This window comes from Nymphaea colorata, chromosome 7 (genome assembly GCF_008831285.2).
Source record: "Nymphaea colorata isolate Beijing-Zhang1983 chromosome 7, ASM883128v2, whole genome shotgun sequence".
Lineage (NCBI taxonomy): Eukaryota > Viridiplantae > Streptophyta > Magnoliopsida > Nymphaeales > Nymphaeaceae > Nymphaea > Nymphaea colorata.
In genome coordinates this window covers 12,574,029-12,590,536 of record NC_045144.1, presented here as the reverse complement: position 1 = coordinate 12,590,536, position 16,508 = coordinate 12,574,029, and the positions used below count along the sequence as shown (strand labels likewise).

The 16,508-nt window shown below is 42.3% G+C and overlaps 1 protein-coding gene across 3 annotated transcripts in view; it reads right to left on the bottom strand.

Moving 5' to 3' along the window:
* Positions 1–1,915: 1,915 nt before the first annotated feature.
* Positions 1,916–16,508, bottom strand: part of LOC116257613 (dihydroxy-acid dehydratase, chloroplastic) — a 33,372-nt gene continuing 18,779 nt past the window's right edge. For all 3 annotated transcript variants that reach the window (XM_050078805.1, XM_031634548.2, XM_031634547.2), the window contains 4 exons: positions 5,707–5,808; positions 3,446–3,526; positions 2,435–2,593; positions 1,916–2,345 (listed from right to left, as the gene is read on the bottom strand). In XM_050078805.1, coding sequence (XP_049934762.1) covers positions 2,295–2,345; positions 2,435–2,593; positions 3,446–3,526; positions 5,707–5,808 — 393 coding nt within the window. In that variant the 3' untranslated portion in view covers positions 1,916–2,294. The remainder of the gene's footprint in view (positions 2,346–2,434; positions 2,594–3,445; positions 3,527–5,706; positions 5,809–16,508) is intronic.

The following is a 16,508-nucleotide window of genomic DNA, read 5'->3' as shown; positions in this document are numbered from 1 at the left end:
ATTTCCGGTTATGAATTTGTAGTGAATTCTAGTAATAGAAAGAAAGTTGACAAAGTAGCTTTGCTTGTTGCATGGTAGCATTTACTAAAGATAATGATGATATATAGTTGGTGATGGTGGTAGGTGGACCGAAGAAGCTGAATAGCAGCAAGAAGAAACAAAAACTCACTTATTTTTATAAGGAACATTTTAATACTTATGTTTATTAACTTCCGGTGAAAACCTGCTGAGGGGTAGACCCTCTACCTTTTATTCACAAAAAATGGGATATTTACAAGACAAAAATAAAATCCAACAAGGATGATGGCATTACCAAAAACTTAGTTGACTGGGAGCCCAGCCAACCTGACCCATCTCACATTCCTTGTATCCCATATCATCAGAACACAAAAAGATCATGATACAGGTTTCAACAAGAGGTTGCTGGTTGCCGATTCTTTAAGCCTTTGATGTGCTTCGCTACTTGATAGTGTTGACCCAGGCTACCTATCTCCTCTTGCATTACTGTACTGAGCCCATCCTTCGAAATACCATAGTTGGTCTGAACAAATATGGGACCAGCATATGGAGGAAGCTTCCCAAAACATTTATGGAGTGCCCAAAGTTCTGAGAACTGGCGACCTGACCTTGGCCAACAGCAGACGCCAAATAGATACCGCCCCTCTCTATCTTTGTGGTTCCACTCCATTTTTTTTGTACTGCTCTGTACAGTAATTCCATACACCAAAAAGTCTGTAGAATTAATGTATCGAAGCTATTCTTTTCGTATTCAGAAATTGGTATCTTCGTTCTTCTTTTGTCATGTGGGGCGATCATCAATTTAAGCTTAACTTTCTTCTTGATGACGATGGTACCAGCTTGAATCATTTAAATTCAGATGGAAAAAATTGTCGCGAAACCTGCTTATGTTTCATATCACTGTTCCGCAGGTTGGTTTTACATGTCACGTCGTGTGTCGTCATTATTATATGCTTGAATATCCGCTTGTTCCCACACGTGTTTGCTTTGTTGTCAGTGATGATGAAAAAATTTCCCATCTAAGGCCATCGGTTCTCAGAAAGCAAACATTTATATACCGAAAAACATTGGCCGCCTTGTTAGATCCTTTCCTGAAACTCGAGCAAAGGTTTTCTTTGTCCACGTTCATCCCCGATCTAGTGGCAATTGAGCCATTCTTTTATTCCTTACTGTATGATCGTCAAATTTATCCCTCATATTTACTGTTTACATTTTTAGGACAAATACTTCGTTGGTTACAGGTTACTTTAACATGCTTAGCAGCTCATTATAGTTGTTAGCATGCCGTCATATTAAGTCGTTCTTTTCTCTTTCGTTGAAGTACCTTCATTTTCAGAGGATCGTTTTAGTTCATAAATCTTACCTCAAAGACTCGTTTGGAACACCAAGTAAATGGCATGGATGGATTTTTCAGTACCAGCAGAAAGCACACATTATTCGTCAATTGATGGAGAATCTAGGAAAAAGGAACTGGTTACTTACTGAAAAAGCAAACATGCTCCTTTTATTGGATTACTGCAAGAGGATCTGTTTAAACCTGGCACTTCGTGACCCTTGTTACTTGCATCGTTAAACTATTGCACCGTCAATATGGGGTTGGCGGGGCTTTCGTTCATCCTGGTGGCTGAGGCAGGAACTAGGGAATTGGTTTAGGTTCCGGTCGAACTGTTCAAGGATGAAAATACAAAATCAAGCTTTTTTCTGCAAACTCTTCTGAACAATTGGATCATCTTCCTGGAAATCAACCTATACGTTAGGGAACTGCACTGCCATAATATAGTCCGAGGACTCGAGGCTCCTAAAAGCTATGCAAGCATTCTGATTTGCAGCCACAGGAAGTCAAGCCTAAATGCACAAGGTGGTCCTGACTAGGATGTCTAGATATGCACCAGCAAGCTGCTTAATAAAGAAGTCACAAGTTTAATATGATCATTCCTAATGGTCTGCACCCTCCAGCAACAAAACATCGTCTAGTAAGATCTTTCTGGCTAAATCCAAAAGCTGAAACCACAGTACAGAATCAGAAATATGTTGCAGAAAAGCTACAGAATTGAAGGAGCACCATGACCTGTTGTCTTGCATACCAAAATTGTTCAGGCAGTATAAAGTCTGATTCTACTGGAAAAGACGCTCAATTGCAAGCCAGCCAAAAACTCTGACGGTGTAGTATTTTCTCGTACACCAATAGAAAAAGCAAACTTAGCCTGCGCTTTTCTCCTAGCCTCCTACGACGATTGTTGCATCCCCTCTTCATTATCATGTGAAAAACAAAAATTTCACTCATCTGTCACGCAACCCTGTGATGCAGGCTTCACGTTCTTGATGTACTGAAAATAGCATTTTCAAAAAACTTTATCAGTTAAAGCATTTTCAATAATCAAATAGTTCCAAATGGGAATGTAACTTGAGTACTCACTTTGTAAAGAACTCCTCGATCGGCCTTGTATGGAGGAGCATTCCATTCCTTTTTCCTCTGTGCTAGCTCTTCATCTGTCAAATGGACGTCTATTCTTCTGTTCTGCACATCAATCGTTATCACATCTCCATTTTCTATCAGAGCGATTGGACCACCTTCCTGGGAATCGAGGAAAAAATGAGTGGGAACAGTAGCCTTCAACCTTACAAAGTCTACAGCATACAATACATTGCGTTTTATTTGCACAGCAGCTGGATGCCGTAGTTAAAAAACACGTGAATAAATGGCAAGACATTATGCCAGTATGTCTTTTCTCTAGTGATAGTATGTACACAACGTGCAAATATAATTTCTTCTCAAGCAAAAAGTGAAAACTTCAAAAAGATTCAAATGCAGGAAGGCATAAAATGCAGACTACTTCCTAACCGAGATCTCTGAGGGGGAAGGCTAGAACAATTGCCAAAAGCTGCCCTAGAATAAATCAAGCTAGTAAGGGTTGTCAAAGACTGCTTTAGCCACCACCGCCTTTCAGGGAATCAAGGTTGGGGTCTGAAAGCTCATGGTTCCAACTTGCAAGGCTGAAACTTCTCAAAGTCAATGGTAGGACACTTCTGGATTGGATCCTGTTTAGCATCACTGATTATAGAAGTACTAGACCTCGGCAGAAAACCAAGGTTTGAGTGCCCATTCCTTAATCAGCGGTAGGGCATGACTTTTCTTACTTCGTAGGGAAACTGATTGTAATGAACCAGGCCTCAACCTATTAACTAACCATGCAGATATTCCCTCCATGGGTAAATTCTTACAGCGAATAGCTACTTTTGGATCATAAAAGTTTGCAGCAGTGCCAAGTGGGATGCTTTCAGTTCTTACAAGCAGGCTTATACTACAGTTGTCCATAATTTTGATTGGTTGAGCTTGACCAGAAATGCCTAATTTGGTACTTTCTAGTATTTTGTTACAAAAAATTATAAAGTAAATGAACTACAGTTTGTTCAGCAAACGACATACCTGTGCTTCGGGGCATACATGACCAACAACAAAACCATGTGACCCTCCTGAAAACCGCCCATCAGTCAATAAGGCAGCATCCTGCAAAAGTAAAAATACTGTTAGACACCCCTCTAGAAGCTAAATAGAAGGCAGGAGTTGAACACGTCCGACAATGCCACAGGACTATGGGTACATGAAAAAGGCATGTATGAACTATGAAGTCATTAAACATGGTCAACTGTGTTATGGAAACACATTAAAACTTTATTATGCTTACTTAACTTAGTTCTTCTGTTAAAATAATTGAAAACAATAGTCAACTTCAGCCTCATCTCTAAAAAATGTATGGAAGAGAGGAGGTCGGCTCCTTCTAGCAGGCATTTTAGACCTGCGAACTTTCAGCAATATAAGGAAAGCCTACGAGATATTATTACTACGTTCTTCCATCAGGTACCACTTTCCTCTAGTTTTCCAACTTTCAAAATTCAAAACCTGAGATCTTCAATAAATGCCACTAATATATACTTTCCGGCAGCAGTTGGGAAAGGATTTTGGTGGTGGAATAATTTTTCATCTCAAATGCAATGGTAAAGAATTTTATTCCTATGACATTGAATTTGTTTTAGTGCCAAAACCAAACTTTTCCAAACCGAAGTATGTGGAAGACCTATGTCACATAGGCAGTGTTGTATGTATCGTACAGTACGTATCGTATCGTTTTAAATTTATAATATGATACACGACCTGTATTGCAAACAGGTGGTGTATCATATGTGTATCACATGTATTGTGCGATACACAACCTGTATCATTCGATACACGGTGATACACTTTGTATCACACAATACATGTCTAGTTTAAAAAATATTGGACTCAAACCACCCATTTTCAAACTAATTTTTAAAACTTGCCTCCCTCTTCATTTCTAAACATATCTAATAGTTGAAGAAAGGGGAGATTGTAGTAATTTTCAAAAGAAATAATCAGTTTCACCGTGAAATCGTCAATTTGAGGGCAGATTTATGCATTGATGATTGATTCTTGTTTAGATAAAGAAGGTTATATCTTCTACGAAAGATGAAAGTGAGAATGAGATGATAAAGATTATGAATGAAGCTGTTTTCATTTGTTATGTGCATTAACATTGAACAATTTTGTCTTGTGATGTGATGTATAGTGTACGTAAAACTTGGTTTTTGATGTGTTATGGATCTTATGACTTACTTATGAGTTGTTATGTAGATCATCTTATAAATTATGTTTCTTGATGTCTTAGTTCATGTTGTGTTGCTATATGATATTATGACCACTTATTAATCTTTGTGAAGTAACTTTGTACCTATAATAAGCCTGCCATTATGTATAACATGTTTTTTCATAAAAAAAAAACATAATTTTTATTTTTCTTGATTTATCTGATTTTTCTCTATTTTCTCTATTTTTTGAATTAACAAAATAAATTTACGATACATATATGATACATTATGATACTTTACAATACGGTGTATCTATTGGCTTGACCGATACGGCTTACAATACGCTTTTTACAACATTGCACATAGGTAAGGGGTGCCAGAACCGGCCTCAAAAAATTTTGGCGTGGGAGTTCAGCGCTCTCTCTCTCTCTCTCTCTCTATATATATATATATATATATATATATATATATATATATATATATATAATGCTCTATGTTTATATTTTTCTTTTACTGAAAAATTAGATTGAATGTGACTGCTGGATGCATTCTAAGGGTACATGGAAATAAAATGCAGTTTATTTTTTAAAATTTTAAATTGAACAAAATAAAGCTGTTTTTAAATATCCTTTCTAAAGGATAGTACATTTTAAGGGCACATGGAAATAGAATGTAGTTAATTTTTAAAAATTTAAATTAAATAAAATAAAAAATTTGTTTAAATATAGGCAGTCTCGTCCTCCTTTTTAAAGGACGCCAGATGTGTCATCCTTTAAAAAGGACAACGGACTGCTAGGCTTTTTGCTGTCTTACTTTTTAAAGAGCGAAATGGAGAGAGAAAAAGCTGAAAGTTTGAAAAAGAGAAAGAAAGAGGAGGGGAAAATTTGAGGGAAACAAAAGAGGGAAAGGAAAAAGAGGAAAAAAAGGGAGAGAAAATAGAAAAACAAAGGGGAAAAAAAAGTGCCACTTGGGTGCATGTCGGAGGCACACCCATGTCCACACCACACTCGCATCATGTCGACACGGGTGCAAGTGCATTTTAAAGCACCCATCTGACTTAGTGGAGGACAAGAACAAAGCTACCTTTCCCAAACCAGCACCCATTATTGCACTTGTTGGTGTAAGCATTTCAGGCATTCCTGGCCCGCCCTTGGGTCCTTCTCCTCTAATAACAACAACCTTACCCTGGGAGAGAGTAAAAAAGTAATGTTAACGTTTTCCTGAAAGAATTCCATATGAATCATTAGCTACCGGAGTGAAAATAAGAGCAGATTTTAGGAATAGAGGATGAAATATACATATTTAGGAGAACATAAGCACAAAATAGAAGTAGATGGTATGCAAGTATTTCCTAAGGATAAGAAAAATAAACAGAAGCAACTCATTCAAATGCACAAGCATGGCAAATATTGGTTCATAGAAACTAAAAGCTTACCAGCATACAGAAGTAACTGACTATTGAGAAGCTTGTTATTCCTAATATAAATAAAAGGCTCTATGGCATACTCCATTGTCTTCAAGTACTGGTCAACATGTGACTCTTAAGAATGGTAGAGGATATCTCCCTCTATCAAACATGAAAACTTTTTGGAAACTTAGATTCAGAAAGTAAAGAACTTATTCAACTACTTCATGTTTGTTTTACAACTAATATGAGAAAATTTCTCCTCGAACATTTCCTTTATCTGACAACTCTTTTCCCTCTCTTCTGCAGCTTGGATCTAAATGAAAGGCATCAAACTGAAAAAGAAGTTGCACAATTTACCAATCAACACAGTTATAAAAAGTAAAATTCGTTCTTTGCATGATGTCTTTATTTCTTTTAACATCCATGTCAATGGAAAAGGAAAACTTGTTTGGAGTAAAAAAAGGCATGTGCAAGTAAATGCCAACATAACTTTGCTTGTGGAATAACCTTATTAGGTTTGAAAACATATAAGCAAAGCATCATAAAACTGTCAAGTATTATTTTGATAAATCCAATAATATCATTATTGCATTTTGAAATTATTTCTGTTGAAGTATGTTAGATGGGTCTCGGGACCGGGTCCGGATCCGGATCCGATCCAGCTTGTAGCCCTTGTTGGGCATTATTTAAGTCGTGTAACCCTAATCCTTAAGGTGTGAATGAAAGACTAAGGAGAGAGAGAGTCTGGCGGCTAGTGGGCACCGGCTCCTCCTCATTCGTGGTTTTTTCCCTCTTGTTGAGGGTTTTCCACGTTACATCGTGATTGTTGTTTCTCTTCCTCTTCTTGTTCGTGTTTCTACATGGTATCAGAGCCGACGAGTTTGGGAAATTTTTAGGGGTTGTGAAGTTCCAACCCTAATATCTCTCACCGCTACCACCGCCAACACTGCAGCCGCCGCTACAGCAGCCACCGCCGCTGCTGCCGCTGCCGCTGTCGCCGCCGCTGTACCCAATACCACCATCGTTGTTTCCGCCGCCGCCGGTGTCACCCTTTGCGCCATCGCCATTGCAGCCACTCTTGCAGCGTCGCTCTTGCGTTGTTGACCGTCGCCGTCACCGTTGTCCCTTGTGCCACTGCCTTTTTGCGCCATCGTCTTGCTTCCCGGAGAAGAAGGAAGATATGCGTGCTTAGGCGCTTCCTAGGCTTGCCTCCCCCTATTCACGTCACTTCCTAGGGGTCTTTTGCAAATACGGTGAAGTGCATCCGCTTCTTACCTGCAATATATTGCTTGGTTGATCTTTGATTCCATCTTCTTGTTTTTTTTTGGCGCCCACCGTGCAAGAAGAGGTGGCTGGTCCGTGACTTGGTAGAGGACGTAAAGGAGGAGAGGAGCGTAACTTGAGGATTGCCTCAACATCCGCCGGCGCTCCGGCGATCGCATCCCCCTTTCCTTACAAAAGACCGGGGTTAAATTGGTCTTACGGGTGAAGGCTTTCCTCATCTCGAAGTTGATTTCCTATTCACTTCTATACCTTGATACTTGCTGGGTTTTGCCTCTTGAATCTTGATTCCAGCAAGGAGAACGTGTGACGCAACCTCTACCCGTGGGAGATTGCAGCCCGAGAGAGAGAAGGAACCGCTTCCGTCGAGCGACATCGACGATCGTTTCCCCCAATCGACATTCCGTTCACTCTTGGGGTTGATTGGGAATCCGGATATTACTGCCCGTTGGTGCTCTTCGTTATCACCGGTGCCTCTCTTGTTGTATCGCTGCTCGTGCCTCCTGTTGGACTATCTGTGATTATGGTAGCTTCTTCATCTATAGACGTGATGGCGGATTGCCGTATGGGGGAGTGGATCATTGACAGTGGTGCTACTCACCACATGACCGGCGATCCTAAGGTCTTTCATGGGTATAAGCTTTCATCAGGAAAGGATCCTGTTTCCCTTGCCGATGGTTCATCTATCTCTGTGGCTGGAAAAGGGAGTCTCCCACTTTTGAACAAGTTCTTAGTCCACAATGCTCTACATGTTCCTCATATTCCCTTGAATCTCTTGTCGGTTAGCAAGATCACGAAGGAGTTAAATTGCGAACTTATATTTTCCGCTGATCGCTGTGTTATGCAGGACTTGGTGATAGGGAAGATGATTGGGATTGGTCTAGCTTCTGACGGGCTCTATCGTTTACCTATGCGTGCTGCTCCGACTCTCATGACGGCAGTCAGCCAAGCCACGAAGAATAGAGAGGACTCCCTTCAGTTGCTTCTACGTTGGCATGAGCGCCTTGGACACTTGCCTTTTGGCCTTCTTAGACAGTTGTTTCCTGATATATGTTCCGGGTTAGATATGACTATGGTGTCTTGTGATGTTTGTCACCTGGCCAAACATGTTAGGGCTTCATACCCTTTGTCTAGCCATCGGTCTAATGAGATATTTGCCATGATTCATTCTGATGTGTGGGGGCCTACAGGGATTCCTTCTTGTCATGGTTTTCAATATTTTATCACCTTTATAGATGATTATTCTCGTAACACTATTGTCTACTTGCTGAAAGACTGTAGTGAAGTTCCTACTGTCATAGAGACTTTCATTGCTTATGTGGAAACTCAATATAGAGCATCTATTAAGACATTTCGATCTGACAATGCTCGAGAGTACATGTGCCAGTCTGTTGATAGCTTCTTTCAAAAAAAAGGAATTGTTCATGAGACTTCCTGTAGTTATACCCCTCCTCAAAATGGAGTTGCTGAACGAAAAAATCGTCAGTTATTGAATATGACTCGAGCTCTTCTTTTTCAACGTCATGTTCCAAAAAAGTATTGGGAGGATGCTGTGCTGACTAGTGCGTATCTTATAAACCGGTTGCCTAGTCGTGTGTTGAATGGGAAGACGCTTCACTCTCTGTTACCGGGGAGTCGTGAACCTTTCTCTCTTCCACTCAGAGCTTTTGGTTGTGTTTGCTTTATTCACAATCATAGTCCTCACATTAAAAAACTTGATCCAAGATCCATTAAGGGCATTTTTTTAGGGTATTCTCCCACTCAAAAAGGGTACAAGTGTCGAGACCCTTCCACTGGTCGGGCCTATGTTACCAAAGATGTCACTTTCCTTGAACATGTTTCCTATTTTGGTGAGAATCCTCTTCAGGGGGAGTACTCTATGTCACAGGAAGAGTATTCTCTGAGTCAGGAAATTCAGTTTACAGATTTTTTGGACTACAGGCGGGACTCCGTTGGTCCATCTAGTGAGGTGCATGAACAGGAGAAAAATGGTCCATCTAGTGAGGTGCATGAACAGGAGAAAAATGGAGAGTGTTCCACTGAGGCAGAAGAGAAGTGCAATCGTCTATTTGGGCAAGTTTACTCTAGGCGAAGAGTTTGTACAGATGAGATGACAGGTGGTGAGAATTCTACTCCCAATCCAATTAGTCCTTCCCTGGATGACCCAAGTCGTGCGCAGAAGCAACCTGTTGAAGAAGAGATTCAGACTGTTGCTGCTAGTGAAGAGCTTCCCATCGCCCTGCGAAAGGGTGTCAGGTCATGTACTCAACATCCTATTGGTAACTTTGTTTCATATTCTAGACTGAGCAAAGACTACAAATGCTTTGTATCTTCTCTTTCTTTGACTATGATTCCCAGGAATGTTGCTGAGGCTCAGAGTGATCATAAGTGGACTTATGCAATGCAAGAAGAGATGGAAGCCTTGCGAAGAAACATGACAGGGGAAGTTGTAAAGATTCCTGAGGCGGCTCACTTGGTTGGATCTAAGTGGGTCTACACCATCAAGTACAAACCAGATGGGAGTGTTGAAAGATACAAAACTCGTCTTGTGGCCAAGGGGTTTAGTCAGAAATACGGGATTGATTATTTGGAGACCTTTGCTCCTGTTGCGAAGATGAAGACTGTCAGAGTCATTATCTCTTTAGCTGTGATGAAGGAGTGGAAGATGTACCAACTTGATGTCAAGAACACATTTCTCAATGGAGACCTTGAAGAGGAAGTATATATGTGTATGCCTCCAGGATATGAAGAACCTGGAAAATGTTGCAAGCTAAAGAAAGCTTTATATGGGCTCAAGCAATCTCCTCGAGCATGGTTTGAACGACTCAGACTTGTCATGAGACAATGTGGATACCATCAAGGGAATGGAGATCATACACTCTTTGTGAAGAGAAATGAGCAAAAGGTTACTATTTTGTTGGTATATGTTGATGATATGATTGTCACAGGTGATGATGAAAATGAAATAATGAAGTTAAAGAAACTGGCGATCGAGTTTGATATTAAGGACCTTGGTAAGTTGAAATACTTCCTTGGCATAGAAATTGCTAGGTCTGGGACTAGCCTTGTGCTAAATCAACGGAAGTACACTCTAGATTTGTTAAAGGAGACTGGGAAACTAGGGTGTAGACCAGCTTCTACTCCTCTAGATGCTGGCCATAAGCTAAGTCTTAGAGACGGGGAGCCACTCTGTGAAGAGGCAAAAAGAAGATATCAATGTCTTGTAGGGAAGTTAATTTATCTTATTCTCACTAGACCTGATATTACCTTTGCTGTGAATGTGATGAGCCAGTTCATGCATGCTCCCACGGATGCCCACTTGAAGGTTGTTGACAGGATCTTGTGCTACCTGAAGAGGAATCCTGGCAAAGGTCTCTTATATGTCAAGCAAGACACTCTTGGGATTGAAGGTTATTCAGATGCAGACTGGGCAGGCTGTATTGACACTAGGAGGTCCACCTCTGGCTATTGTATTTATTTGGGAGGGAATCTCATAGTGTGGAGAAGTAAAAGGCAAGATGTTTGTTCGCGTTCCAGTGCTGAAGCAGAATACAGAGCTGTTGCTATGGGAGTTTCTGAGCTTTTGTGGTTGAAAGTATTGTTGACTGATATTGGTATAAAGGTTGAAGAACCAATGAAGATGTATTGCGATAACAAGTCCGCAATTAACTTGGCCAACAACCCTGTGCTTCATGACAGAACAAAGCATGTTGAGATTGACCGGCATTTCATTCGAGAGAGAATTGATGCTAAAGAACTTGTACTTCCTTACATGAAGTCTGAAGACCAAACCGCTGATGTTCTGACGAAAGCTCTATCTTCAACTTCATTTGAGAGAAATGTATCCAAGTTGGGCATGTTTGATATGTATGCCCAACTTGAAGGGGAGTGTTGAAGTATGTTAGATGGGTCTCGGGACCGGGTTCGGATCCGAATCCGATCCAGCTTGTAGCCCTTGTTGGGCATTATTTAAGTCGTGTAACCCTAATCCTTAAGGTGTGAATGAAAGACTAAGGAGAGAGAGAGTCTGGCGGCTAGTGGGCACCGGCTCCTCCTCATTCGTGGTTTTTTCCCTCTTGTTGAGGGTTTTCCACATTACGTGATTGTTGTTTCTCTTCCTCTTCTTGTTCGTGTTTCTACAATTTCCAATTTTTTGCATCATTCGTCTTGGGGAGACACCTTTTTTAACAATTCTTAGTATCTAGACTCTTCAGGTTTGGTCACTCATTTTCTCATAACTCAATTACACTATTCCAAACAAAAAAAATATTTGTTTAAAGTGATCCGATAAGAAATGAATTTGCAGTCATGAACCTATTGTTGTAGAATTGATAAATAGGCATTCAAGCTGACAAGCTAAGTCACCTGAGTGTGTGTTAGGCACCCGCACACATGTTGACGTGACACGCATGTAGGAGTGGGCGGATTCGCCTCGGACGCAGCTCCAGCCGAGTCTAGTGCTGTCAGCCGCACGGGTCTAAATCTGTCCATTTTTCGACACGCACCCGACTCATGTCTACGACGAGTCGGTGCGGTCAGCATGCGTCGTGGACAATCCTGTCATCTTTTTTCACTTCAGTTTGAAGTTTTAAAAGGCTCACATGTTTAGGGTTTAACCCTTTCCTGTGTGGGCAGTGAGCACCTCCTTGCCTCAGGTGAGCAGCAGATTTTTCCAGCAGTGAGCCCTCCTTCATTCAATGCGACCTCAGGCATTCAACGAAGACTGGTGGGTGTAGCGGTGAGCATTAACCAGTGACAGCAACCTAAATCAGTGATTTCGACTTTGGGTAATTGGGTTTGTGTTTTACAAATCTTTCATGTTTTTTTTTGTTTCTTACGAATGTTTTCATGCTTAATATCGTGTTCATTTTTTTTTGTGTTGACCTATTTCCCACTGATTTGCCCCAATTTGTGCATGCTGTTCTAAGGCTTTCACTTTTGATTGTTGTTGTTTGTTTTTCATTAAGTTATTTTATCATCTTTTGCTTCTTTGTTTTGTTTAGATTGTTGAAATAAGAATCTTTATGTTTCTAGGTGGTTCTTTGTAATATTAAAGAGTTATAAGATTTCTTTAATATTTTCTTTATTTTAGATTGATGTAATTTGTAAATCTCCTTTCTACCCTAATCTCTTTATAATAGAGATTAGGGTTAGTGAATTGAATGAGTTCTTTTCTTCTCAACTCTCACGTCTTCAGCCCTCTCTCTCTCTCTCTCCACGTTTCAAGACTGCAACATGGTATCAGAGCGGGACGTGACTGGCGACGCAACTTGAACAACCGGCGATAGGCTGCAGACGTCCGTGAATCTGGCGACGTGACGTGAACAGCCGGCGACCCTCCTTCTCCTTCTCAGGCTATCTCTTCCACCATCCTGTTCTCCTTCCTCTTCTTCTGTCTCTTCCTTCTTCTCTTCTCATCTGTTCTTGTTGACTTATTTCCAGCAATGGAACTAGGTGGAGGAGTCTATTCACGCTAGGAAGTATGCGTGAATAGACTCCAGTCGTCTGGACTCTTATGGGTTGATGTGGTCTATGATCAAGGCAGCCAAGTGGAGGACTGCTCTTTATGATTTTTTTTTTGTGGCAGTTTACGTTGACTATGTAACGCGCGGCGTTTGGGCGGAGCGGGTCGGGTCAGGGTCCAGACCCGGACCCTAGCCCCACGCGAGAGGAGCCCGACGCTGTCCCTCCTCCCTCGCATTCTCTTCTCCTTCGCTTTCCTCTTACCGTCTCTTCCTTACCCACGACCGGAGCTCAGGGAAGAAGGCGGCGGCGACGGCGGCGACGGCGGCGGCGGCGACGGCGGCGGCGACGGCGGCGACGGCGGCGGCGGCGACGGCGGCGGCGGCGGCGACGGCGGCGGCGGCGGCGACGACGGCGGCGTTGAGGTGAACCCTGTCGTCCCCTGCCTCTTCCTCTCTTCTCTTTTCTTCTCCTTCCCGTTTTCTTTCCCTTCTCCCTCTCCCACTGTCTCTCGTCTCCCCTCTCCACCGAACGACCCTCCCTCTCCCACTGTCTCTCGTCTCCCCTCTCGACCGAACGACTCTCCCTCTCCCACTGTCACTCGTCTCACTCTCCACCGTCTCTCTCTTCTCTCCCGTCCCCTCCCCTCACTGCCTTCTTTTCCCCTTTTGACCGAACCCTCTCCCCATTTTCTGCTCGTTTTCTATTTTTCTCCAATCAAGCACTTTCTCTCACTGATTTTCACTATGCTATCACTGTTGGGTCCGTTTTCAGCTTGGGGATTTGTCTTCCCCCTCGTAACAGCAATTAGAGAAGGCCTTGGTAGTGGCGGCATTGGAGGATTTTAGCCGTTTGGGGACCACTTGGACGCGTGAGGTGGCTGCCGGGAGGATTACAGCAGTTTAGACCTTCAATCGGGGTGAGCAAGGCGAAATTGAACCTATTTTATGATATATTTCTCTTTGGAACGCTCATAATTATTGGTTGAGCATGCTAGAGCTTTGAATTGATTATTTGGAACACATGTTAGTGATTTCGTTTTTGGGGAAAGCTTGCGATTATGTTGGGAAGCGAAGATTCATATTTTGGATGATCATTTAAGCATGATAGATTAATTTTCGAAGCATTAGGGGAGACATGGTAGAGTTTGTGAGGTTGTGGGGAAGATTTAGGACCGTTTTAGTGAGCCTGTAGCACGCGTTTTTGTGAACGGGTGCATCTTGGAGTTAAATAGGGATAACGTACATAAGTTGGAAGTATCTTTGGGGTAGACGCCTTGATTTAAGAAAAAGGGAATTTTGAGAAAGGCGTTAGTGATAGACGGATTGATGGCTTTGAGTTTTGGCATCTATTGGCACGGCTAGGAGTGGGAAGTGACCCTATTGGAGAACTTGTGGGTCGACACTACCCGTCGACACCCTCTTGAGGCGATGACACGTGCCTCAATGATTTTGTTTTGTTTTTGTTTGAATTGTTGAGGTAAGTAGTAGGAATCTTATCTTGTGTTTGTGTCTACAGGTACACCGGGTACAACCCGTCGACCTTGAGCTACCGGATTCGAAGCTCGAGGCATTTTGGAAGATTCTTGTGAACGCGCCCCAGGTATGGCGACATTCCAGGCAAATCCCTGCCTGGGCAAGTGAATGAATGTGTGTTCCTAGGATCATGGGATCCTAGGATTTGTGATATGAATTGATTGAGTGTTCCGTGAATGAATATGTGTATGCATGTACATAAATTGATATATGATATGAATTGTTTTGAAAGGCTTATAGTAATTGTTTTGATAATGTTACGCATTGCATGTGCATGCTAGAATTGATAACTGTTTAGGACAGATGAGGCGGGGTATCGAGTCGAGTGTCTCCTCGACCCCAATTGTGCATTAGAAAGCATTCTAGCATGATAACTGCATAGGACAGCTACGAGCCCACCACAGATTGAGACTACTTTCTGTGGTTTGGCTAAGTTTTCAAAGATGTGATTGTTATGATGATGAATGTGAATGTTATGTTTATTGAATACCCATTGCCGCGGGCAATGATACAAATGTTTGCACAGTGGGTAGTTGTGCCCATATTGTTATGACGGCTAGCCAAAACTGTTGTGGTTATGTGTAACCCTCGTGTGGAGGCAATTGGAGGTGTGGGTTCACTCGTGAAGTGAACCAACCTCAGGAGCTAGCCAGTTAAATGTGTTTGTGCAAGTATAAGTATAAGAATGAAAGAATAAGAGATGAGAGGCCAGTGGGATGTGACTATGTATATGGGAGTTGTCCCACTTTCGCCACTGGTCTCGCCTGTTCGGAGCGCAGGCGGTGCAAGGCCCCAGGGTACTGTTGTGTGATGTGCTTGGAGCGTAGGCTCCCGCCTTCCCAACCTGGGTGTCCTAGGGAAGGCTGAGTATCTCTCCTTGGAATTCACACATCCATGGATGAGTGCTCTACCGCTGCAGCGGATAGATGGATCCATACTGTTCTGGGCCACCACGGGGGTTGTCTCTCGGCTGTGGGCCGCCCGCGGTGTGCACGTGCCTGTGTTTGCACCCACAGGAACTGTAAATTCACTGATAGTAATGAAACTGCAATGTATGTGATTGAAATATATAGGATTGTTGTGCATGTGACTGTTGTGCTTATGAATGCAAGTGACATGTTGATGATGCCTTGCATGTGATTGAAATTATGTTATTGTAGCCATTGAGTGGCGTCTGCATGTCGTGTCTTGACACGACATAATGATAGATTGTTCTGATGTTTGTTTGTGTACTGAGCCCGACCTAAGAGGGCTTGGACTTTTCCTGGCTTGTTGCCATACTGCGAAGGCTAAGCCTTCAGTTGTTTCCTTTTTTCAGGTTTTGGTGTACCCGGGGCAGCAGGCTGAGCAGATGGCTACACTCACGTCCTACTGGGGAGGTTTTGGGTTTTGTTTTGTTCTTGTAGTGCCGGCGCGTCGGGTTTTTGGTTTTTACTGATGCCTTGTTTTGATGAGGCATCGATGTTGTGATTTTGGGGCATTTTTGTCAAATGTACAATTGAATTGAAATGCTATATAATGGAAAGCTTGCCCCATTGTTTTGAATTGCTTGGCTCATTCCTTTTTGAACTATTGTGTAGTCACACCTCGATGTTGGATGTTAGAAAAAAAAAAATGTTTGAGTGTCAAAAAGGTCGGGGTGTGACAGTTTTGGTATCAGAGCCATGGCAAACCCCACTATGGATGTGAGTTAAAGCCTATTTGTGAAGCCGTGTTGCCCAGGTACGCATTCATTTGATTAGATTGTTATTGTGGTTATGCTTTTTCACGTATAAGTACGTAATGTGATCTATGTTTTGAACTTCGTGCTAATGCACGTTGTGATTTGATTTGTGAGATTAGTCATAGACTGGATTTGAGATTAAGGTTCTTGTTTGTACAGATGGAATATCATCGTAAGGGTAAGAAGCGAGCTGGGCCGTCCACAGAGGCACAGAGAGAGCCTAGTCCGGCCCATTCTGATGCGCATACCCCACGCGACGACAGTACGTCAGGGCACCAGTATGCCCAATTGGGTGGGGGTGCTCAAACCCCACTGAGGCAGACTCCACCTGTGGATCAACAGTCTATTTTGCTGACCACGTTGCAAACACTGACCTCCCTTGTGCAGTCCATGGTCAGTAACCAAAGGAGTAATGCATCTCCTTCCAGAGACACCACTGTGCCACTTAAGGAGAAGGCATCAGCGGTGTCGTTTC